Here is a 26043-nt window from a genome sequence, read left to right as displayed (position 1 = left end):
CCATTAATTTTACAAAAAAGTTTCTTTCTGCCATTAGTTGTACAAAAAAATTTTTTTTTCTGCCATTAATTGTACAAAAAGTTTCTTTCTGCCATTAATTGTACATAAAAGTTTCTTTCTGCCATTAATTGTACATAAAAGTTTCTTTCTGTCATTAATTGTACATAAAAGTTTCTTTCTGCCATTAATTGTACATAAAAGTTTCTTTCTGCCATTAATTGTACATAAAAGTTTCTTTCTGCCATTAATTGTACATAAAAGTTTCTTCCTGCCATTAATTGTACATAAAAGTTTCTTTCTGCCATTAATTTTACAAAAAAAATTCTTTCTGCCATTAATTGTACAAAACAGTTTCTTTCTGCCATTGATTGTACAAAAAATTTCTTTCTGCCATTAATTTTACAAAAAAGTTTCTTTCTGCCATTAGTTGTACAAAAAAATTTTTTTTCTGCCATTAATTGTATAACAGATTTTTGTTCTCCGCCATTAATTGTACAAAAAAGGCATTTGTAAACAAAAATAAATAATGAAAAAATATTAAACAAAAATATATAATCATAATTAATAAAAAATAATAAATTATAAAAAATAATAAATTGTACAAAAAGTACAGCTACATTTCTTTCGGCCATTAATTGTACATAAAAGTTTCTTCCTGCCATTAATTGTACATAAAAGTTTCTTTCTGCCTTTAGTTGTACAAAAAAATTTTTTTTCTGCCATTAATTGTACAAAAAGTTTCTTTCTGCCATGAATTGTACATTAAAGTTTCTTTCTGCCATTAATTGTACATAAAAGTTTCTTTCTGCCATTAATTGTACATAAAAGTTTCTTTCTGCCATTATTTGTACATAAAAGTTTCTTTCTGCCATTAATTGTACATAAAAATTTCTTTCTGCCATTAATTGTACATAAAAGTTTCTTTCTGCCATTAATTGTACAAAAAAATTTCTTTCTGCCATTATTTTTACAAAAAAGTTTCTTTCTGCCATTAGTTGTACAAAATGTTTTTTCTGCCATTAATTGTACAAAAAGTTTCTTTCTGCCATTAATTTTACAAAAAAGTTTCTTTCTGCCATTAGTTGTACAAAATTTTTTTTTCTGCCATTAGTTGTACAAAAAGTTTTTATTCTGCCATTAATTGTACATAAAAATTTCTTTCTGCCATTAATTGTACATAAAAGTTTCTTTCTGCCATTAATTGTACATAAAGTTTCTTTCTGCCATTAATTGTACATAAAAGTTTCTTTCTGCCATTAATTGTACATAAAAGTTTCTTTCTGCCATCAATTGAACATAAAAGTTTCTTTCTGCCATTAATTGTACATAAAAGTTTCTTTCTGCCATTAATTGTACATAAAAGTTTCTTTCTGCCATTATTTGTACAAAAAAATTTCTTTCTGCCATTAATTTTACAAAAAAGTTTCTTTCTGCCATTAGTTGTACAAAATTTTTTTTTCTGCCATTAATTTTACAAAAAAGTTTCTTTCTGCCATTAATTGTACAAAACAGTATCTTTCTGCCATTAATTGTACAGAAAATTTCTTTCTGCCATTAATTTTACAAAAAAGTTTCTTTCTGCCATTAGTTGTACAAAAAAATATTTTTTTCTGCCATTAATTGTATAACAAACTTTTGTTCTCCGCCATTAATTGTACAAAAAGCTTCTTTCTGCCATTAATTGTACATAAAAGTTTCTTTCTGCCATTAATTGTACATAAAAGTTTCTTTCTGCCATTAATTGTACATAAAAGTTTCTTTCTGCCATTAATTGTACATAAAAGTTTCTTTCTGCCATTAATTGTACATAAAAGTTTCTTTCTGCCATTAATTGTACATAAAAGTTTCTTTCTGCCATTAGTTGTACAAAAAATTTTTTTTTCTGCCATTAATTGTATAACAGGTTTTTGTTCTCCGCCATTAATTGTACAAAAAGGGCATTTGTAAACAAAAATAAATAATGAAAAAATATTAAAGAAAAATATATAATCATAATTAATAAAAAATAATGAATAATAAAAAATAATAAATTGTACAAAAAGTACAGCTACATTTCTTTCTGCCATTAATTGTACATAAAAGTTTCTTCCTGCCATTAATTGTACATAAAAGTTTCTTTCTGCCATTAACTTTAAAAAAAAGTTTCTTTCTGCCATTAGTTGTACAAAAAATTTTTTTTCTGCCATTAATTGTACAAAAAGTTTCTTTCTGCCATTAATTGTACATAAAAGTTTCTTTCTGCCATTAATTGTACATAAAAGTTTCTTTCTGCCATTAATTGTACATAAAAGTTTCTTTCTGCCATTAATTGTACATAAAAGTTTCTTTCTGCCATTAATTGTACATAAAAGTTTCTTTCTGCCATTAATTGTACATAAAAGTTTCTTTCTGCCATTAATTGTACAAAAAAATTTCTTTCTGCCATTATTTTTACAAAAAAGTTTCTTTCTGCCATTAGGTGTACAAAACTTTTTTTTCTGCCATTAATTGTACAAAAAGTTTCTTTCTGCCATTAATTTTACAAAAAAGTTTCTTTCTGCCATTAGTTGTACAAATTTTTTTTTCTGCCATTAGTTGTACAAAAAGTTTTTTTCTGCCATTAATTGTACATAAAAATTTCTTTCTGCCATTAATTGTACATAAAGTTTCTTTCTGCCAATAATTGTACATAAAGCTTCTTTCTGCCATTAATTGTACATAAAAGTTTCTTTCTGCCATTAATTGTACATAAAAATTTCTTTCTGCCATTAATTGTACATAAAAGTTTCTTTCTGCCATTAATTGTAAATAAAAGTTTCTTTCTACCATTAATTGTACATAAAAGTTTCTTTCTGCCATTATTTGTACAAAAAAATTTCTTTCTGCCATTAATTTTACAAAAAAGTTTCTTTCTGCCATTAGTTGTACAAAAAATTTTTTTTCTGCCATTAATTTTACAAAAAGTTTCTTTCTGCCATTAATTGTACAAAACAGTTTCTTTCTGCCATTAATTGTACAAAAAATTTCTTTCTGCCATTAATTTTACAAAAAAGTTTCTTTCTGCCATTAGTTGTACAAAAAATTTTTTTTCTGCCATTAATTGTATAACAGATTTTTGTTCTCCGCCATTAATTGTACAAAAAAGGCATTTGTTAACAAAAATAAATAATGAAAAAATATTAAACAAAAATATATAATCATAATTAATAAAAAATAATAAATAATAAAAAATAATAAATTGTACAAAAAGTACAGCTACATTTCTTTCGGCCATTAATTGTACATAAAAGTTTCTTCCTGCCATTAATTGTACGTAAAAGTTTCTTTCTGCCATTAATTTTAAAAAAAAGTTTCTTTCTGCCATTAGTTGTACAAAAAAAATTTTTTTCTGCCATTAATTGTACAAAAAGTTTCTTTCTGCCATTAATTGTACATAAAAGTTTCTTTCTGCCATTAATTGTACATAAAAGTTTCTTTCTGCCATTAAATGTACATAAAAGTTTCTTTCTGCCATTAATTGTACATAAAAGTTTCTTTCTGCCATTAATTGTACATAAAAGTTTCTTTCTGCCATTAATTGTACATAAAAGTTTCTTTCTGCCATTAATTGTACAAAAAAATTTCTTTCTGCCATTATTTTTACAAAAAAGTTTCTTTCTGCCATTAGTTGTACAAAAATTTTTTTTCTGCCATTAATTGTACAAAAAGTTTCTTTCTGCCATTAATTTTACAAAAAAGTTTCTTTCTGCCATTAGTTGTACAAAATTTTTTTTTCTGCCATTAGTTGTACAAAAAGTTTTTTTCTGCCATTAATTGTACATAAAAGTTTCTTTCTGCCATTAATTGTACATAAAAGTTTCTTTCTGCCATTAATTGTACATAAAGTTTCTTTCTGCCATTAATTGTACATGAAAGTTTCTTTCTGCCATTAATTGTACATAAAAGTTTCTTTCTGCCATTAATTGTACATAAAAGTTTCTTTCTGCCATTAATTGTACATAAAAGTTTCTTTCTGCCATTAATTGTACATAAAAGTTTCTTTCTGCCATTAATTGTACAACAAGTTTCTTTCAGCCATTAATTGTACATAAAAGTTTCTTTCTGCCATTAATTGTACATAAAAGTTTCTTTCTGCCATTAGTTGTACATAAAAGTTTCTTTCTGCCATTAGTTGTCCAAAAAAATTTCTTTCTGCCATTAATTTTACCAAAAATTTCTTTCTGCCAATAATTTTACAAAAAAATTTCTTTCTGCCATTAATTGTACAAAAAAGTTTCTTTCTGCCATTAATTGTACAAAAAATTTCTTTCAGCCATTAATTGTACAAAAAAGTTTCTTTCTGCCATTAATTGTACATAAAAGTTTCTTTCTGCCATTAATTGTACATAAAAGTTTCTTTCTGCCATTAATTGCACATAAAAGTTTCTTTCTGCCATTAATTGTACATAAAAGTTTCTTTCTGCCATTATTTGTACAAAAAAATTTCTTTCTGCCATTAATTTTACAAAAAAGTTTCTTTCTGCCATTAGTTGTACAAAAAATTTTTTTTTTCTGCCATTAATTGTACAACAAGTTTCTTTCAGCCATTAATTGTACATAAAAGTTTCTTTCTGCCATTAATTGTACATAAAAGTTTCTTTCTGCCATTAATTGTACATAAAAGTTTCTTTCTGCCATTAATTTTACCAAAAATTTCTTTCTGCCAATAATTTTACAAAAAATTTCTTTCTGCCATTAATTGTACAAAAAAGTTTCTTTCTGCCATTAATTGTACAAAAAATTTCTTTCAGCCATTAATTGTACAAAAAAGTTTCTTTCTGCCATTAATTGTACATAAAAGTTTCTTTCTGCCATTAATTGTACATAAAAGTTTCTTTCTGCCATCAATTGCACATAAAAGTTTCTTTCTGCCATTAATTGTACATAAAAGTTTCTTTCTGCCATTATTTGTACAAAAAAATTTCTTTCTGCCATTAATTTTACAAAAAAGTTTCTTTCTGCCATTAGTTGTACAAAAAAATTTTTTTTCTGCCATTAATTGTACAACAAGTTTCTTTCAGCCATTAATTGTACATAAAAGTTTCTTTCTGCCATTAATTGTACATAAAAGTTTCTTTCTGCCATTAATTGTACATAAAAGTTTCTTTCTGCCATTAATTTTACCAAAAAATTCTTTCTGCCAATAATTTTACAAAAAAATTTCTTTCTGCCATTAATTGTACAAAAAAGTTTCTTTCTGCCATTAATTGTACAAAAAATTTCTTTCAGCCATTAATTGTACAAAAAAGTTTCTTTCTGCCATTAATTGTACATAAAAGTTTCTTTCTGCCATTAATTGTACATAAAAGTTTCTTTCTGCCATTAATTGCACATAAAAGTTTCTTCCTGCCATTAATTGTACATAAAAGTTTCTTTCTGCCATTATTTGTACAAAAAAATTTCTTTCTGCCATTAATTTTACAAAAAAGTTTCTTTCTGCCATTAGTTGTACAAAAAATTTTTTTTTCTGCCAATAATTGTACAACAAGTTTCTTTCAGCCATTAATTGTACATAAAAGTTTCTTTCTGCCATTAATTGTACATAAAAGTTTCTTTCTGCCATTAATTGTACATAAAAGTTTCTTTCTGCCATTAATTGTACAAAAAAATTTCTTTCTGCCATTAATTTTACAAAAAAATTTCTTTCTGCCATTAATTGTACAAAAAAGTTTCTTTCTGCCATTAATTGTACAAAAAATTTCTTTCTGCCATTAATTGTACAGAAAAGTTTCTTTCCGCCATTAGTTGTACAAAAATTTTTTTTCTGCCATTAATTGTACAACAAATTCTTGTTCTCGCCATTAATTGTACAAAAAAGGTATTTGTAAACAAAAATTAATGTACATAAAAGTTTCTTTCTGCCATTAATTGTACAAAAAAAATTCTTTCTGCCATTAATTCTACAAAAAAAATTCTTTCTGCCATTAATTGTACAAAACAGTTTCTTTCTGCCATTAATTGTACAAAAAATTTCTTTCTGCCATTAATTGTACAAAAAAGTTTCTTTCTGCCATTAGTTGTACAAAAAATTTTTTTTCTGCCATTAATTGTATAACAGATTTTTGTTCTCCGCCATTAATTGTACATTAATTGTACATAAAAGTTTCTTTCTGCCATTAATTGTAAAAAAAAATTTCTTTCTGCCATTAATTTTACAAAAAAACTTCTTTCTGCCATTAATTGTACAAAAAAGTTTCTTTCTGCCATTAATTGTACAAAAAATTTCTTTCTGCCATTAATTGTACAGAAAAGTTTCTTTCTGCCATTAATTGTACATAAAAGTTTCTTTCTGCCATTAATTGTACAAAAAATTTCTTTCTGTCATTAATTTTACAAAAAAATTTCTTTCTGCCATTAATTGCACAAAACAGTTTCTTTCTGCCATTAATTGTACAAAAAATTTCTTTCTGCCATTAATTGTACAAAAAAGTTTCTTTCTGCCATTAGTGGTACAAAAAAATTTTTTTTCTGCCATTAATTGTATAACAGATTTTTCTTCTCCGCCATTAATTGTACAAAAAAGGCATTTTTAAACAAAAAGAAAAAATGAAAAAATATTAAACAAAAATATATAATCATAATTAATAAAAAATAATAAATTATAAAACATAATAAATTGTACAAAAAGTACAGTTGCAGTTCTTTCTGCCATTAATTGTACAAAAGATACGCTATCTTTAATTGAAATTCTTCAGTGGTACACTAGATAGAACATTTTGAGTTTCTTTCTGCCATTAATTGTACATAAAAGTTTCTTTCTGCCATTAATTGTACAAAAAAATTTCTTTCCGCCATTAATTTTACAAAAAAATTTCTTTCTGCCATTAATTGTACAAAAAAGTTTCTTTCTGCCATTAATTGTACAAAAAATTTCTTTCTGCCATTAATTGTACAAAAAATTTCTTTCTGCCATTAATTGTACAAAAAAATTTCTTTCTGCCATTAATTTTATAAAAAAATTTCTTTCTGCCATTAATTTTACAAAAAAATTTCTTTCTGCCATTAATTGTACAAAAAAATTTCTTTCTGCCATTAATTTTACAAAAAAATTTCTTTCTGCCATTAATTGTACAAAACAGTTTCTTTCTGCCATTAATTGTACAAAAAATTTTTTTCTGCCATTAATTGTACAAAAAAGTTTCTTTCTGCCATTAGTTGTACAAAAAAATTTTTTTTCTGCCATTAATTGTATAACAGATTTTTGTTCTCCGCCATTAATTATACAAAAAAGGCATTTTTAAACAAAAAGAAAAAATGAAAAAATATTAAACAAAAATATATAATCATAATTAATAAAAAATAATAAATTATAAAACATAATAAATTGTACAAAAAGTACAGTTGCAGTTCTTTCTGCCATTAATTGTACAAAAGATACGCTATCTTTAATTGAAATTCTTCAGTGGTACACTAGATAGAACATTTTGAGTTTTAATCGCGTAATTAAGTGCATTTGGGTCAAACTTTATACTCTTTTTTTTTCGGATTAACCGTCAATTATGGGTGTGCTCCGTTCGTTTTTTGCATCAATGCTGTTGTTTTTCTGGTAACGTGTCTTGATTTTTAGTTGACTTTTCTTTTCATTGGTCTACAGACAGCATCAAATTTCCTAGTTGAACAAGTGGACAAACCATAAAACAACAGTTATATATGAAGCATATATCTTCATGGCTTCATTGGGCAAAGCGAGAAGAAATATTTTTTGGAAATTTCAAAATTTCAAACGTTTTACTCTATCTTGCAAAAATTAAATTCATTGTTTAATTTTTAGTTCTTTGTAGCGTATTATTGTACCCATACTTTTCTTCGTTCTTTTAAAAGTATCACAAAAACTTGCAAGCTTATTCTGAGTACAAAATTGAGTGTTTCTTATCATACTCATTTTGGATTTCTGCCCGGTTTTCAACGAAAATAGAGTTTTGTAATAATCCAAAATTATAGATATCTGTGATTTATACCAAAATGTTCGAAATGTAATATTCTAACGGACGTCCAAAATTAAAACTTAAATTCGATTTAAAAATCCACAGAACATGGTGCTCAATAAAGTAATTAATTATCCGCTCCACTAACATATTTCTCAGTATTCTATTGAGGTGTAATAACAACTTCTCATAGTTATGTTTAAATAAATAATACGATGTTGGTTTTGTTCAGAAATTGATAATGTAAATTTTTTTTTTGAGTTTTTTTTCAAGTTCAATTCTGGTACCAGCCGCACTCAATACACATTACCCGTCGTTGTTCAATTGAACTTGTTTTGTTCAATTGAAAGAAATTGGAAACAGAAGGCGAACTTCTACAACCCAACAGCTAACTTCTAGTTGTTACAAGATGCAACAACTCCAGCTCCAAAGAGGCCCAAACCAAGCGACACCCTGTTCAAGAAGGTCCTCTCCGCTATCGAAAGCGCGTGTCCGGAAGCGTTGCCTTCCACCCAAAGCGCCAAGTATGCTCGTGACCATAGCTTTGTGATAGTTGGAGTAGGGGCTGGACAAGAACCTGGACGAGGTCAAGGCTGCAATCAACAAAACCTATCCGGCGAAGATAAACCTAGTGCGAATCAGAAGCCGAGCTATCCGAGCACCAACCCGGCTCTTGAGAGCCTTCAGAAGATGCGAGGCCACGAAGACCCTTCTGATCGACCGCGGCCTGATGATTGGGCTCCCCCATCACCGATGTGAGGAGTCAAAACAAACCCAGCCCTCTTCTCCTCCTCCTCCCAGACGTGATGTGGTCATCAAGTGTTATCGGTGCCACGGCTACGGTCACAAGGCGAACGCATGAACCCAAGAAGCTAGATGCATCAGATGTGGAGGCAATCACAATCTAGCCGAATGCACTGTCCCTAGAGCTAAACCCAAGTGCGCCAACTGCAATGGAGACCACGCTGCCAGCTACAAGGGCTGCAGCAAATATCAGGACGAGTTTTCAGCAAACCGGCCCATCACAGTGAGAGACTTTTTGAAATATTCGCAACCGCCACCCAAATTGTAGCCGATGCCGTGATTCATGCCAAGACCATCCGGTTCACTGACTTCTCCCGAAGCTATTTCCGCCAAGAATGCAAAGACAGACAAGACCACCACTACTCCAATCTACTCCGCAAGCTCCTCAAAGTGCCTCCTGAAAACAACGAGCAAGACGATCTAGACTGCGACATACCACCCACTGAATAAGACCACAACTACTGCAACCAAAGACAACAACTACTGCTACTGAACACACAACTGCGACAGAGGGACTTAAGAGAGCTGGGAACCCACAGCTCAAGAAGTTCCTGCTCAGACGAGTGAACACACACACACACACACACACACACACACACACACACACACACACACACACACACACACACACACACATTGGGAACAGAAGGTGACTTTTCGATCATCTGACTTAATATCTCGAACCGCTTTTTTTGTTTTCGATAAACACTAGAAGTTCTCAGTGAGTTCAAGCAGAGTTGAGTAACCACTACTTAAAACACAAAATTTTCATGATTTAAAATGCCGAAAATATGCAATGCCAAAATATACAATTCCTATATTTATATCTATCAACAAGATTCAATTCTATGTACTTTTGTCTTTTTTAAAACGATTAAGTTGAGTGTTTTTAGGAAGGTTACGTGGCTCTGTAAAAGTCACTCCGAAATTAAGACCTGATATCTCGAACTGCTTCGCGGTTCTCGATGAGCGCCAGAAGTTGTCAGTGACTCCAAGTAGAATAACGTCACCCATCCTTGATCATAACAACAGGTGTTGCTAATTTATGTTGGTTCAACTTGAAATCCGCGATAAAAACTTTTAGAATGAAAGTTTTTTGATAAATCGTGAAGAGATTTTGCCAAGATCTTATCAAGATTGTTGAGCTTTGATATGCTTTTTCATCAAGATGCTTCAAATTCATTTACCTGTGTTGTGACCTATTTCTAGTCATTAGAAACATTCGATTGACGACTTTAGTCAAAGATTAATTTAAAATCAGATATCTTAGCTGACCTTTAAGTTTATTTATTTTTTTTATTAAATATTTTTTCTGAAAAGGCTTTTTAATTTATATGATTCGGTGGGTCTTTTCAATTATAGCCCCCCCCCCCCCCCCCACACACACACACACACACACGCACACACACACACAATATTGTACCCCAGCATTATGGCATGTTTACCAAGATTGGGGGGGGGGGGGGGGGGCTATACGTTATATGACCATGACCACTAATGCGGGGGGGGGGGGGGTATAATTGGAAAGACATGATAAAAATAAGACGGAGTTATTATCTCATCGCTCATTCGATGCACAATTCAATTTTTGTCCAATTGCCACAGAAATCAGTTGTCGTTTAATTAAAACATCCTATCTTATATCTTTTGGAATTGAATGCCTGGTCGTTTAATACCAATTCGTTATAAGCATGAAGCTGCAGACACTTAATGCGTAATTCACATTTATGCCACTCGAAGACTTATGACCTAAATTCCAAAACAGGTCATCCAGTGTCATCAAGTTGTAAAACTGAATTACGTAACAGCTTTTATTGTGTCGTAAATGCCATTACGTCACCATATCAATCATCACTGAACATACGACCATGGTCTATGGTACGTGAAATACTTCATTGTTTAAGTTCATTTTTAAGCCTCAGAGTACCGATGTCATAGACAATCCGTCTTTTATTGTGTGTGTTAAAGTCATAAAGAAATAAAAAACACGTTTTATTGTTTTTTTCATCTCGATTTTGAATTATTTGTTGTGATATTACCCTTTGACCGAATGTTAAGATCATAAAAATCAATTAATCAACCATTTTCTGTAAAGAAGGGACACTTTAACTACTGGTTTGTTTTGTTTCGGTCATAAATGGAGCTTTTTGGGTTGAATAATGGGTAATTTGTTTCATTATATGTCATATTAAATCTTTTCTACCATAATTTGAAACAAGGAGGCTTGATTATGTACAAGGTGACGTGATCACAGCTCTTAATAGGAACTCATATAAATCTCGCTGTTTATGTAGAATTATCACTTCAAGCAATGTTTTATCGAAGACGGCGGACCAGCACGATGTCTAAAACCATAAGCAGTAAATTTTCGAAAAACAATCGAGTATAAGGTTAAGAGTTTTTTTGGGTCGATAAGTTTTTACAATAACTGTTTCCCACAGCTTGCCCATCTATCAGATTGCTTAAAAAATTGCCTATTAGAAATGGCGGAGGCTATTTGACAGTAAATGATGAATAATCTTTACCTTGGTCGGATTGTTAATCAGAGCTGTGCCGATTGTAAGTGTTTTCAAAACAGAACTGCGGCATTGCATTTAATGGTATATGTCTATATCAGAACGTTCAGAACAAAAACAGGCTGTTATGTTCAGAGACATTTAACAGCTGCTGTATCTCTGCGCACTGCGTCAGCCATTATGAAATTACGGCTCTTTTCTGTTATTGCCCCCCCCCCCCCAGCCTTATATAGCCAGTCTGTTTGCATCCCCCAAATATGTCATTTTGGTCCTTAGAGATCCCTTATTTTTGTCATAATAAATTGCCGGTACCGGTAGACGAATGGATGATTTTCTATTTCCAGTTGTCAAAAAAAATTAATGCCATAAAACTATTCCTGTGAAAGAAGAGCCCAAAATTATTAAAAGTACGGATTGTTCTTTGTCTGCTTACATTGTATGCAAAAGTTCAATTACCGTATACGTCTTAATTTCAAAACTTTGCTGCACAATTAAATTGTAAATACCGATTTGTATATAATTGTATATGTAACTATGAAACGCAACCAATGTGCTATAATATGCTACAAGTGGGGGGGGGGTGCAAATGGAAGTGGGGGGCAATAACAGAAGAGAGCCGAATTTACTACGGTCATTCATGTATTAGATCTTTTCCCTTTGTGCCCTCCAGATTAGTGGGCGCATATTATTTGCACCCCTCACCCCCAGTCGCACGTGCCATAGTTTCACATAATGATTTAGCAAGTAATGGCACGCGTTCTGAAACTGGGGGGCGCATAACCTACTGGGGGGCACAAACGGAAAAGATCCTATATAGTTTATACCTTGTACATAGTATGTAAATACCAAGTTGAATTTTTTGAAGTCAAATCAAAATCTGGCGATGCTTTACAACTCCAAAGATGACGCTGTAAAACTTCTCTTGTACTTTTCTTGGCAGATAGGGAGCACTGAATATTGAGAGCAATTAGGTTGAAGAGGTGATGAATTGCTCGAGTATGAGGGTATCTGTTCTTGCGGGTTTGACGATTTAGAACTTAGTTGAATCACTAAATTGGCCATTTCAAATATTGTCATTTTTGAAATACTTAAATAAGTGAAATTAGCACGTGTTCAGTTAAAAAATTTAAAATGTGCAGTTTTTATCTGAATCTCTGGTGAGCTTTCAAGTATGGCTGCACATCTGCAGATCCTTGCCAGGAACAGATGTAGCCTTGAAAGGAACATGTCATAACCTGTCGAGACACTGGCACATGAATAACACTTGTAGTTGATAGCTAAAAATTAAAATTGAAGCGATAGTAAAAAAAGCTTCAATAATGACCACGTATGAGGGGTGTAACGGCTCACACAAGTGGGGTAGAGGTATATTATCTTGGGCATCTGGTGAAGGAGGGTTGTTGTGGCTCCGTTAAGTCTATTTACCTGCTCATATGCAGCATACTAGCATCTGGCAATTAAATATGCATGGCTCGATCGGATCCTGTTTAATTTTATTCATAGTAAATTATCAGTAGTTTTTGTTTCAAGCAAGCATAATTTTTTTGTGAGACAAAATACTAAATAGATGCCGCTGTACTTTTGAAATGTCAACATGAACATAACTAGCTGGTCAGGAAAAATATTGAAATGCTTATTTCCATGATCCACTACTATTTTCCACAAAAACCAAGCTATGGTCAACTCTGTGACCCCAGGAGCCCAGCCATCGGCTGGATAAAAATCTTAAACTACAGCTAAAGAACGTACTGACAAATATTATATTTCAATTTCATGACAAATGTGCTCTCTAAGAAGAGAGATTGACCAGAGTTTGCTCAAAAACGTAAAAAAAATCCGTTTTTGTTTGTGAAAACCATACATACTTACGTTCTTGTCAAATGTGTAAATTCTTGGGATTTCACCGTCATATCATTACATGAAAATAACTGAATACTTCTTTCTGTTTTTTTTAATTTTGTTTTTCTAAGAGCAAAATTCGTAGTTAAACATGTAAAGAAACAGGACGTTTTTCTGTAAATTGATGGTTTTAAAAGTTAAAGTTCTTTTTATTTTGAGTTTAATTTCTGTTTGCAGGTTTTTGTGCTTAATTGAGGATTAATCTCATCAAGATCAGCTCGCAATTGATTTATAACAACTTAGCCACGTGACAAAAGGCCTTGAAAACCTACATTGACGCGCGTGATCAACGCTGCTATAATTTTTTTAAGCTTTTCCGTTGAATTTTCTCGTAATTATAGGCACTTTGGATTAATTTGACGAACAACGTATAACATATGGCCACGGTTTCAGACTAGCATAAAACATTATAACTGTTGAAGAAAGATTTAGCGCTAGATTTAGCTAGTCTTTTTCTGCCATATTAGCCCCGGTTGCGTGACAAAGCAGCGGACGTCTTTAATTATATAGATTCAATGGGATTAAGCAAAATGGACAGTTTATATTTTTAGAAATGGCCTTATTATTTAAGAGTGGGCTATTGTGTTTCCGGACCGCGATAGACAGCCGTATAAACGAAGGTCACTTGAGTGCCGTGACTATTTGTCAATACAACCTTTTTTGTTCATCGGTGGAACATAATTGTGACCCGGTTCGGAGACAAACACCGGACTTTCATGGTCCGGCACTCTTCCACTCTTATTCCCATTTTTTTAAACTGGGAAATTATGTTCAAGTTTTTTCCAAATTTTATCACTGGAAAAATCTCAAAATCTTGACCCGCAGATTAACTGTCTTGTCTGTCTTTATTAAGGCCTCAACTTCTCAAAACATGAATAAACAAAAAAATTACGTATATACCACATTTTCCAAGCTAACTTGTTCTTAAAAAGACCACTATTTTATTCAAACGAGCCTCCAGAATTTGACTTGTTGCAAAATCTCCTCTCTGGTCTTTTACTGGAGACTAAAAACTCCACAGACGGTATATTTTGACTAAGTTTTACATGTACTTGTGGCGACAGTCGATGGCTTGTCTTCTATATCAAATTTTTTTATGACAAGTGGCTGAGCTGAAATCTTTCAAATTTACTTTCTCAGTAGTAGCACTTGAAGTTAGGACTGATGCCAGACCCAGAAACGAGGTACAGAGAGCCGGCTTTTGGCAGATACTGAGTCTAAAAATGGCACTGAATAATATATTTAAGAGAATGAAAAATTCACACTTTAATCAATAATGATCATAAATGGCCACGAGCTGCCAACAGAAAAACTTATTATCTCCCTCAGTTCTTGTCGTAAATATGATGTATAATTTGGGAACATAGATAAGTAATTTTTTCACATTTACTTGCTATTATCATAATAATAAGGAATTCAACCAAATAATAATAACCAACCTAATAATAATAATAATAGTTACAACTAGCTTGGAAGTCCCCTGATTGGGGGAAAATCAAGTTTCTGTAATTAAATTTTCTCGAAAACTTTCTATCCTGAAGGGTAACTATTGTATTTGAATCTTTTCACTGCTCCCCTTCACTCAGTAGCTGAAATTGCGTGCGGAATTCTGTTTTTAACTCTTCTTTGTTTTCTTTGTTTTGAGTTAGACCAGTAAAAAGCTCAGTTCTCTCCACCTTCCATTGGCTATGGTCACTCTCCCCGGAGCCTCGTGTCAGAACATTTCAGTACTGATTCATTAGAGTGACCTAAGGGTAAAATTTATCTCGCCTTATGCGCAGACAAAACCAAGAAACATTTTTTCATGAATCGTCACTGTGCATTCTTAGTTTACTGTTTTTTTTTCTGATCAGAGTAAAACCATCGAAAAAATTAAATTTTCGAAAATCGTAAAATTGGTCTAACGTGTCGCGCGATCAGGCAAACAACCAAGTAAATTGCGTATGGACACGTTACTTTAAAAAAACTAACAGTAGAGCAAGTAGGGAGGCGGGGGGGGGGCATGAGTGAGGAAGTGGGTCAATTCATTGAGCAAGGGGGGTGGGGGGGGGGGGGTCAATTCAAATAGTATGTGCAGATTTTTAATGGCTGCAATTTTTAAATATCGAGATCCAAAATTCACCTTATTACTATTTCAGTCAAGTTCTCAAATGAAGACGATACTGATTTCGGAAGGGGGGTCAATTCAATTAGCTTTCTGTTTTGTCGTTTTTCGAACGTTTCTTTCGAACGTCTGATTCCGCAAATAATACGACACTGATCTTGCTCAACTTGAGCTAACGGCCTTTTTCACGCAAGAAGTAAAGCTCCAAGTTTTTTCTCCTAAACTATTGCAAGATCCTTGTATAACAATCATCGAAAAAAGAATTTCTTTTAAAATTTGTATTCTTTTATTTGGGGATTTGCAGTTATATGCTAGTCTGGTTTTTTTGTCAAATCAGTTTTATAAACAGATATCATTTCCGGAGAAATACAAAAGTGGTAGCTTTCAATCCCCCCCCCCCCCCCACTCTTACTTGGGATTTGCAGTTATACGCTAGCCTGGCTTTTTGTCAAGTCAGTTTTATAAACAGATATCGTTTCCGGAGAAATACAGAGTTAGTAGTTTTCAACCCCCCTCTTGTCGTGAAATTTCACAGAAAAGGCAGAATGTCAGTACGTTCAGTTTGAATATCAGTAGCAGGATGAAAATGTCAGTACCTCCAAGAGCGACAGAATTTCAGAACTTTCCGTTGATTTTCCGAACCTTCATTTGATTGAACGAAAATATATCACGAATATCCTTTAAACAGTAAAAACTGAAACTCAAAACTTAAAACTTGCTGGTAAACAATTTTTATTCTTATTTATTGAATCTTGTATAATTTTCCATTTTTCTTCAATTTCAATCTTTTTTAAGTGTTTTCATATAGGTAGTCATTGTTGGGCCATTGAAGAAGACATTTTACGCTGTTCTTTCGAAGATGAGTTTCCATCATAATTTTTTGTAAGAATTCAGTGAAATTTTCATTCTGCTCAGAGAAATTTCATAGAGTTTTTTTTATACTGTGAAGAATTGTTGCAGAAAGACGTTCTTATTTTAACATGATCAATCTAAAAAGTGACATGATCAGAATACCTGGCAGACAAAAATCAAGAAAGAAAATATTCTGATTCCTTACTGAAGTTGCTGGCGAGAAATGTCCGGTTTTGTAGTCGTATATCTTTCTAAATTTGTGTCAAATGGTCAATCCTTTGGTTTTTAACAAAACCGGGTTTAGCTTTATTATGCCAAATATTTCGAATAAAAAATCAAATTTAAATGCAATGTTTTTAGCTTCAAACTTGAAACTTGAGCTTCACAGTTAATAACGATGCATTCAAATTATAACTTGTAACGGATGGGAAGTTTCTGGAGATTTTTGTGTAATTTTAAGAGAGAACCATTTGATTTTTTCCAACGTATCAAGACTATGTTGGGCTCTGGGAAACATCTCGCCATTCAAAAAATTCGTTTGCGTTTTCAGTCGAGCTAATTGGTTAACCAAAATTTTCTTACGATGTCTTTCTGTTCAAACTAGTCCAAAATTAGCTCCAAATTATTTTTTTGAAAAATTTTGAAAGTTTCGCCTAAAAATCTTCTGCTATTGTAATTACGGTGAGCAACAAAAATTGTTCACGTGAATTGCTTTTTTGGGTTACTATTGTGACGACAGTTCAATTTTAGATTACTTATCAATTTGTCTTGCATATTTTGAGAATCATAACTATCAACCCACCGGAGAAATGAAAACTAAGATTCAAAAATTGTTTTTTTTTAATTGTAAATCAATATTTCTAGAATTATATTTTTATATATAAGTATTTTATATATAAATATTTATATTTAGTATATATTTGCATATAAATAAAATTTTCCAATTTTGTTTAAAAAAAATTGTGCACATTCATGAGATGAATTCCGTTATTTGAAGATGTTTATTTTATTTTAAATTTATTTTAAATGTCCTATCAATGAGAATTTATTTTAAATGTCCTATCTATGAGATTTGCTAGTTTTTCATGGGAAAAATGTGCAAAATTGTGCAGTCTGTATTTCTTTTCTAATTAAATTTTTAGATTCAGACTTGGAACGTGAAATATTTAATAAACTTTGCACTTTTTACTAAAACTTCTGGTGAATTTGACAAGTTTTACTCCAATAACAGTTGATATTAGGACACCATTTACTTTATTCTAATCAACAATGGGTGTGTCAGAGTACCCAGACTTTAGTCTCAGAGACTTTGAGCGCTGGACCAGCACTTTTCAAGAGTAAAAACTTAATTCAGTTCTGCAAAATTGCATCACCAGAAATTTTTAGTTTTCGTTTTGAGTAGTTTTTCTTCATTATGAATATATTGAGGTCATACAGTTCCCCCATGCTAAACTTATTCTGTTTAATTTGACAATTACTCATACCTTAAAATTGAGTCTGAGCAGGAAAATGTCATACTTTTGTAGCTTATAATTGGTAATTCGTCATTACTATACTAGTTTGCTCACTAATCTAATTATACATCAGCTAGTTTGTAGGCAATTACCACAAAGCCCATTTAGCAATTAAACCTTAGCAATTAAATTTTGCAAGCACCTTTGCGGTTGTTCGAATCGCATGTAAAGCGAACATTGTTGGGGGGGGGGTTGTCGGAAAGCTAACTGGCGTGAATATTAGCCGAAAAGTCAAAATTTGGCATAGTAGCAAAAAAATGGCTCGAGATAATTGCTGTATGCAAACATAAGTGGGACGCGCAATTATCTAACTCACTTATATATTAAATTAATGCATTTGGCCATGCCTCGCTGGCTTCGGCCATGCCTCAGCGGCATATGGGACTTGATATGAATCTATCACAACCGAACAGAATATCGCGGCCGTTCTCAAATATGACTGGTTAATATCTCTCTTTCGGCTAATATTCCTGTCGGCTATATTTGTTTTCGGCTCAATTCCCTAACACTGTTGGTGGAATAAGGCTGAGCATAATATTTTTCATTATGTATATTTTACACAAAGATTAAGACTGGCGATTGTAAATTGTGACATGAACAGAGCACTGCCCATCCTATAAAACAGAACGTCTCTGGACTGCTTCAGCGCTGATTTCATCTGCCAACAACCTCCGGGCAATAGAGGTCGGGGAGTAAAACTTGAAGTGTACTTCTACGTTGTAAGTTATCAGACCTCAATCTAATCATGATAAGCGACAACTAAGAAAGTCAGCTATATGTTTTCTGCATAATCCTTTAATTTTTTGATGCTGTTCTTAAGCTTGCAGAAAATTTCTGCAAACAAATATCGTGCATAATTGATGTGAAACAAAAAAAGAGTTATTAATCTACTTTTTGGTTGAAAAAGTGTCCTCTGTTCATTATTCGCGAGCGGAAACGTTTCATACTGAATCGATTGTTCGTTGTGCTTCAAAATTTGTGGTTTTTTTCTACCAATTATAAATAATGGGCTCGTTTGTTTCTATTTTTCAGCCTTAATGGTTTAAATACTCTGCAGAAAACAAAAGAAACAAAAATATACACGTTTTACGTCACACATTTTTCTTATTTGGGGCTCCACTTGTTTGTATCTTAATAAAGGCTCTTTTAAGATGGAAAAATAAATTCCACAAAAGATTCTATGACTTAATTTATCAAGGGCTTATAATTGTTCTCTATATAAGACACCCGAGGGACTTATGTTATGTATCACATTATGAAAGAATCGTGGAAAAATATAAAAAAAGTAATAAATTTATGTCGTGACAAAATTACAGGGGTAAGATTAAATTTCACACAGATTTTGGATATAGACTTACACTTTTACGTGACAGAATACAGGGCAAATCAAGGCTATGTGGGGATTAGCCTGAAATAAAGTTCACTTTTTTGAAGAGCCCCCTGCCTTGCCTTATTACTGATACATGTTTTTTAGTGTCTTTTTTCGCTATATTATGCGCCGCGTGAACAAACGAATATCTGGACTTAATTAAACTACTGGTGTTATTGCGCACCCCCCCCCCTCCCCTGTAGAGAGAGACATTAACTTACACACAAGCATAGTGGAAGATTATGAATATCATAATGTGAAACATAAACTTTTTGGTTACATGACATTTTACTAAATGACAAATTACCCTGAGTATGAAAATAGGCAATAATGGCAAATAATCCAAATAGATTCCGGATCTTTTCCGTCTGTGCCCCCCCCCCCCCCCCAGTAGGTTATGCGCCCCCAAGTTACAGAGCACGTGCAGCCATTACATAGTAAATCATTATGTAAAAATATGGCACGTCCGTCTGGGGGGCGTAAATAATATGCGCCCACTAAGCTTGGGGGGGGGGGGGGGGGGACAAACGGAAAAGATCCTAGATTCCTTTGTTTCGTTTACATTTCGAAAGAGATATGAAAATGGCGGATCGTAACGTTAATTGAATTCCCGGATCATGCCCCCAGACAAAATCAGAAATGAAACATTATTTTTCAATTATGCGTTTCCGTCCTGATCATATTATTTTCATGTCAATTTAAAAGCTGCCCAGCATGCTTTTTCAGTTCAAAATTTATGACTCATACGATGTGGCTGGTGCTGAACAAGAGCAGCAAAAATAGCAGTCGGCAAATCCACTTCAGAGAACATATACAGCCGGCCCCAATTCAGAACAGCGCGGAATTTAGTCTGAGTATATACTTGAAAGGCAAACTTTACTGCATTTTAGTCTGTACCGAGTGCTCGCCGGCTGCGCCTTCAGCTGCGCATGTTTAGTGAAGATCGAATTATTCATGTACAGCACTAGAACAGTATAAAGCATGAAAATTTCAGCATTCGTACTCGTTTTAGATGCATTTCCAATGTATCAGACCTGTAAAAAGACTTTTTCTATTCAAACTATATGAATCATTTCTGATATTCACTGCGACCACACTCCGGGTTCCAACGTTTCTCTTGTAAGAAACGGATCTTTTGAAAATTTTCAAAAAGACGGCCATCTTGCTAAATAACCTTCTGAGTTCGGCTAGCATTATTACGAGCATAATTTAAATCACCCTAATTTGATCTCATGTTCGGTTGAAATAGTTTCATATCATCTTTCCTATATATAATTTGGTACAGTTTCAATTTACCAATTTACCAAAAGAAAAGTGAGCTATTGAAATAACTGAGTAATTGAGACTGGGCAAAATGGGTTTATCTGCTCGGGTAAATTGATGCCTTAAAGGCGCAATTCAATCATACGCAACTAAGAGAGAATAAGGGGGAATAATGCTTAACTTGCAGACCTTATTCATGCATATTTATGGGAGTTTCTACATAACAACGGGTGGTTGACAGACATTTTGAATGAAATAGAAAGAGCGCAAATTATATATTTTACCAATATATATCTGATATATGTCTATACATCTTGAAAATGTATAATTGGTCTGTGGCGTGTGTCTAAATCACTTAAGATCACAATGTGGGTTCAATACAGGGTAGAATTAGAGAGAGAAAGCATGCACTGAAAAGAACACAAATTGCAAGCTGAGAAAAAATTAGTTCAAAATATGCTAAGTTTGTTTTATATTTCGATTGATTTAGATCTCAAAACATCTTTCATTTTTTTGCGAAATGAATTTGCTATATCGTATATTGTTCAAGATAACGAAAAATACTTAACAAGTTTTCCAAAAGTTAACTTTAAGTTCAAACGCTATCATCTACCTAAAATATTTTTTTCTTAATTTTTGCAACAACTATTTCTTATTTTCTCATTCGTTTTATTTATGCTCTAGTAAATATAGATTCCATGAACGGGCAGTTCCACTCGCTTTGTTTAGTTGTAGCGATCATATTCACTGCTTTTTCTATGGCAAAAGTATGGACATTTTAAGCAATATTATTGGTTTTATCCATTGCGCCATTTTCTTATTATAATGATGTAACTCATAACTTAGCTAGTTTAACTCAGCAGCTGAATCTCTAATATACAATTGTACTTCAACTCAATACAGAAAAAAAGATTTTGCATAACTAAAATTTCGAATGCGCTAAAACCCGTAATAACATGTAGCCGCTGAAAAATGCCTGTCTTACCACAAATCGCCGCATTGAATGTTTCACCGCTAATGAAACATAACATTTGAGTTAGAAAATTTAACGCAAATCACGGGTAGGATAATAAAGGGAAAGATACCAGTACGTAAAGAAAATTTTTCCTATATTTTAAAAGGCCAATCTAATATTTTAGGATGACTGACATGACTAGTCGAGCAGAGTTTTAATTGCGTATTTAATTCACAGAACAAGTTGAACACTGCGTAAAAGATTTCTCAATTAATGTCAAAAATTGACTTTTGATTTTTTCGAATGCAGCTTGTTTGGTCATCCATTTTGGGCGTTGGAGTGATAACTTTAGTTAGTACTGATCCCAGTAAAATTTTTGGGTCTTCAACCTATTGAAATATCAATTGTTTTTTTATCAATGTCTGAGAGCCATAGAGATATTAGTATCATGGAAACTTTTGGGCAAAAAGCTGTCGAAACAGTAATCATTGGTGAGCTTTTTTCCAGAAAGATGGCTGCACATTTTTCAAGTTAAAAACAAACCAATGGAAACAATACCTAATTATCAGTATTTGAATACGACCAATTTTTTGTCCAGGGTTCTAAAACAAAAGATGCAAATTATTTTTCGTCGGCTTCACTGTGTTTTTTTGTCATGGAAATGCAAGTTTGCTTATTTGAAAAACATTCGATGGACAACTTTTCCTTTGAGCGTGGCATAAGAAAGGGAATCAAGAACAAAAACTACAGAAACTAAACAAGAGCACTGACTCCTATTTTTCCATTGTTTTTTTTTTAAATTACGCTATTTTTCTCTTACAAGCCCCTACTGTCTCAATTAGAATGGTCAGATGATTTTTTTTGGAACACAGCAATTTTGGAAAAAAAAACCTTGACACGAAACCATTTTGAGGTATTGGTAATCGTCTAGTAGAAATGCACATCAATGTGTCATTTTCGCAAGGTTAGCACCTAATTACTAGCTTGATCCGTTTTTTGTTGAAGAACGGCCAGCTGATCCCAGTAGCGACATATTCACATTCTTTTATGCTGCAAATCTAAACCTCTAAGGTTGTTTTAAGAAAACTTTCGTAAAGTTTGAAGATCGAAAGATCGAGAGAAACAAGAAAACAGGAATTGTCAAGTCCGCGGGACAACTTTTTGGTTCACGAAAGAGATAGTGGATTATTTTTTTTGGGCAAACGTCAAAAAATATTTCGCGCACTTCCCCATTTTCTACAGTATGGTTTACTGTGATTGTTCTTTAAATTTCTCAAATCCAACAACCATGAAATCATTTTTTTCTCCTCAGTTTTTCCCACAAAATTTCCGCGCACAAAATTTCCTCATTAAATTTCTACCCACATAGGAGGCATCAGTTCAATGCAGACAAAAATATACCATGCTGGGAGTGATTCATCAATCAAGAATTTAAAAATAAAAGTTACAGGATAAATATATGAATTGAGGCCTATTCATGTAACCAAACCAACCTCTGAACCATCATTAGAGAGCTCAATTGCGCTGGACCTACATGGTCTAAAAAGTCTACGAGCACACGGACGTCTGAAAACTGATCTGAAATTTGTTTGATCAGAGGTCACTTCGGTCTTGTATGGTTTGATCAGAGGTAGAATCGATCTCAAAATTCGTCTGATCAAACTAGTTTGTCAAAGTTATGGGATCTATTCTGTTTTGATCCTCCCCTCCCCCCCCCAGTGTTTTTGCGCCCCCCAGAAACAACTTATATTTTGTTATATAGCACTTTACTATGTAAAAAAAATGCAAAACAGCACGTGCGCTTTGGGGGCGTAAAAGATATAAGCCCACTAATCTGGGGGGGGGGGGGGGGTGGTAAAACATAGGCTTAATTTATACTTGGTTGATTGCTCGCTCTCAGCCTAACATCTATCTGCCGCGTACTAATGACGACCATAATTGAAGAAGAAGTATGCTTTAAATTGTTTTGTCGCCACGCGCGATCGGTAGCCACAAATGAACAGCCACAATGAGTTACAGGTGAAATATTGCTGTCACTTTTTGCTTCTCTTGGACATTTTAGCCCAGACTGTGCAGCCCAGTGTTAGATTGAGAGTGAACAGTTAGAAACGGTGAGAGTTGATTGGATTGGGGGGAACTGTTGATTGGGGTGGTCTAAAGTGACCATTGCTCAAATTGCTTTAGACTCTAAGTGCTCTAAATGCTCTCTCTTTCCCTTTTCATTAAGCTCAGTTCTTTTTTTCCATATTTCTACCTTCCCATCAATCTGTTTCTGTTCTTTTCTTTTCTCATGTGTCTCTTGAGTGTGTCACCAAAATTAAAAGACAGACCTGAAAAACAACACAAGCCCTTTTTTATCTATCCAAGCCAAACCCCTCCCCCCTCCCCCTCCCCGCCCAATGTTTTGTAGCCCCTATAATAAATTATGTGTTGTTATTTACCACATAATAATGTAAAAAAATACACACGTGCGCCTTGGGGTCGGAAAATGTATATTCCCACATAATCAGAATTGATTCTATTTATGTTGCTGATAAGTTTTGCAGACATCAGAAGGATCGTGAACCCTAGTATCATAGAAAGTCAGTACTGATTCATGATATTCCAAGAACAAAAGACCATTTCAGTACTGTTTCATACTATTCTAAGTGTTTTTCGGGATCTACTCTGTTTCGCCCCCCCCCCCCCCCCAGTGTTTTTTATGACCCCCAGTTACAAATTATATGTTGTTATATAGCACGTTACTATGTAAGAAAATAGCACGTGCGCCTGGGGGCATAGAAAAATTTATGCTCACTAAGCTGGGGGGCCGAAACAGAAAAGATCCGTTTTTTGGATCTTTTCCGTTTGTGCCCCCAGTACGTTATGCCCCCCCCCCCCCCCAGTTACAGAACAGGTGCCCTTACATAGTAAATCATTACTTAAAAATATGGCACGTGCGTCTGGGGGGGGGGTGAAAATAATATGCGCCCACTAAGCTGGGGGGGGGGGCACAAACGGAAAAGATTCAGTTTTTTTTGTTCTAAGTCTTTGCAGAATCAGTTCATACAACAATTTCTATTCATACACAGTCGGTTTTATTACTTTATCTGTTCATACAAAAATCATCTTACAATCTTGAAATTTTCAAAAAAGATGAATTTTCGTAAGATGCACAAACACTTTAGTACGATTTATTGAGACCGAGAGAGAGAGAGAGAGAGGAAAAGCTGAAAAGTTGCAACTGTTGTCTGTTTGAAGAGCGCAATTTTGTTAAAAATTCAACAGCATGATGCAATCAAAAAATTTCAATTGCAGAGAACCAACTCCGCGGTTGTCATTTGATTACTTGTCTATTTGTTATTTTAAAAAATAATTAGATTTATTTTTTTTTCATTTTCGAAACGTTTTTTTTTTCAAATTGAATAGTATAATTATGAAAACATTTATATATAACCCGGCAGTTGCGTGTGGATTGTGTCAACTTTTGCTCCGAATCGATGCTGGAGTCTTCTGGTTATATTTTTTTTTACTGTTTTTTCTTTAATGAGAGTTCATCGATAAGATTTTTGTCCAATTCCTGCCTCTTGAAATTTTCCCAGTTGCCCCTAATCTTCCGTCCAGTAATAGGCGTTTTGTAGATTACAAATGAGGGCGTTTGTATTTGATAATGGGTCTGTTTAATGTGCCTTTGGGCACAGACTTTGTTTGGGGTTTCTAACTGGTACTTACTGCGCGGGATGATAGACCCTGATTAGAAACCTAAATATGCCCGCTTGTCTCACCCTAGGGACGCCCCCTGGGGTACCCTGATTTTGATCACGTGCTTACTGCAGGGACGTGGAAGGGGAGAACGGGGGAAAAGATTACCCAGCCATTTACGGAGCAGAAAGTTTTTTTATTTCCTGCAAACATTTTCGCAATTTTGATGAAATTTGTAAGCAACCTTGAGGGCATGCAAATTTGGACTACGATAAAATAGGGGGAATAAACATAAACAAATGATACTTAAGTTATGCTAAGTATGTAGACATCACATGTATTGTTTTGTTCTTTAAAACCACTAACCTCGACCCCCCCCCCCCCCAACCCCCCCCCCCTCAATCTGAGAAGGTTTCAATTTGTTAATACGTGACGGAGGTTACGACGGGTGCAAGCAATGAATTGTTCACACATTTCAACTGAATGGGCTGAGCGTCAAAAGGAGGAGAGACGTTTATTTAGGTTTAATTGAGCTTGTCTGTATGCTTTTGTTGGGATCGCCTCAATGATGTTAATTTTCGGGTTTCTGTAGTGGTCCAATTTGCGTAATGATGTCGCCTCGCCCGCCTCCTACCACCCCCACCCTCCCCTCCCCCAGACAGATTAGAAAGACACGCGGTGGTATCGCGGTTCACGCTTTATTACTATACCGTCACCACTACCTAAAGAATTGTTTCACGTTCTTTTTCTTAAACAATCTTTCAGCAATCAAAACACGATTTGATTTAAAAAACGGAACAAAAACCATTACCATTTCCTTAGTACACCGCCTCGCGACCCTCAAACCCGCTTCCCTTTTCCTCACCCTAATTGTTTAAGGGTCATTTTTTAATCGTTTTCAGGAGAAACTAAATTTTATATTTTGAGCAAAAATGCGCAAATTCTTAAAACTACTTGTATAGAAAATGAGCTTAAAAACAGGAAACAGTTGATTAGCGTGGAATTGAAAATTATTACTTTAAATAGACCATAAGCTATAAATAATAACACTGTTTCGCAACAAAACAACAGCAGCAGTTAAAACGAAAAAATATATTTGAATTATTCTAAATTTATGTAATCTGTTCCGCTTTGACTAATCTG

At 33.4% G+C, this 26043-nt stretch overlaps 1 protein-coding gene across 9 annotated transcripts in view; it reads left to right on the top strand.

Moving 5' to 3' along the window:
- LOC142344923 (dopamine receptor 4-like) overlaps window positions 1-26043 on the top strand; it is a 108395-nt gene that overhangs the window by 76907 nt on the left and 5445 nt on the right. Inside the window, exon 1 of one of the 9 annotated variants that reach the window (XM_075397006.1) lies at window positions 10316-10625. The exons of the other annotated variants lie outside the window; for them this stretch is intronic. Coding sequence (XP_075253121.1) covers window positions 10458-10625 — 168 coding nt within the window. The 5' untranslated portion in view covers window positions 10316-10457. Of the gene's footprint in view, window positions 1-10315; window positions 10626-26043 lie in introns of those variants that run through there. 9 annotated transcript variants of the gene reach the window in all.

Source organism: Convolutriloba macropyga, chromosome 8, assembly GCF_964194025.1.
Source record: "Convolutriloba macropyga chromosome 8, txConMacr16.3, whole genome shotgun sequence".
Taxonomy (NCBI): domain Eukaryota; kingdom Metazoa; phylum Xenacoelomorpha; order Acoela; family Convolutidae; genus Convolutriloba; species Convolutriloba macropyga.
This window is presented reverse-complemented; position numbering and strand designations above follow the sequence as displayed.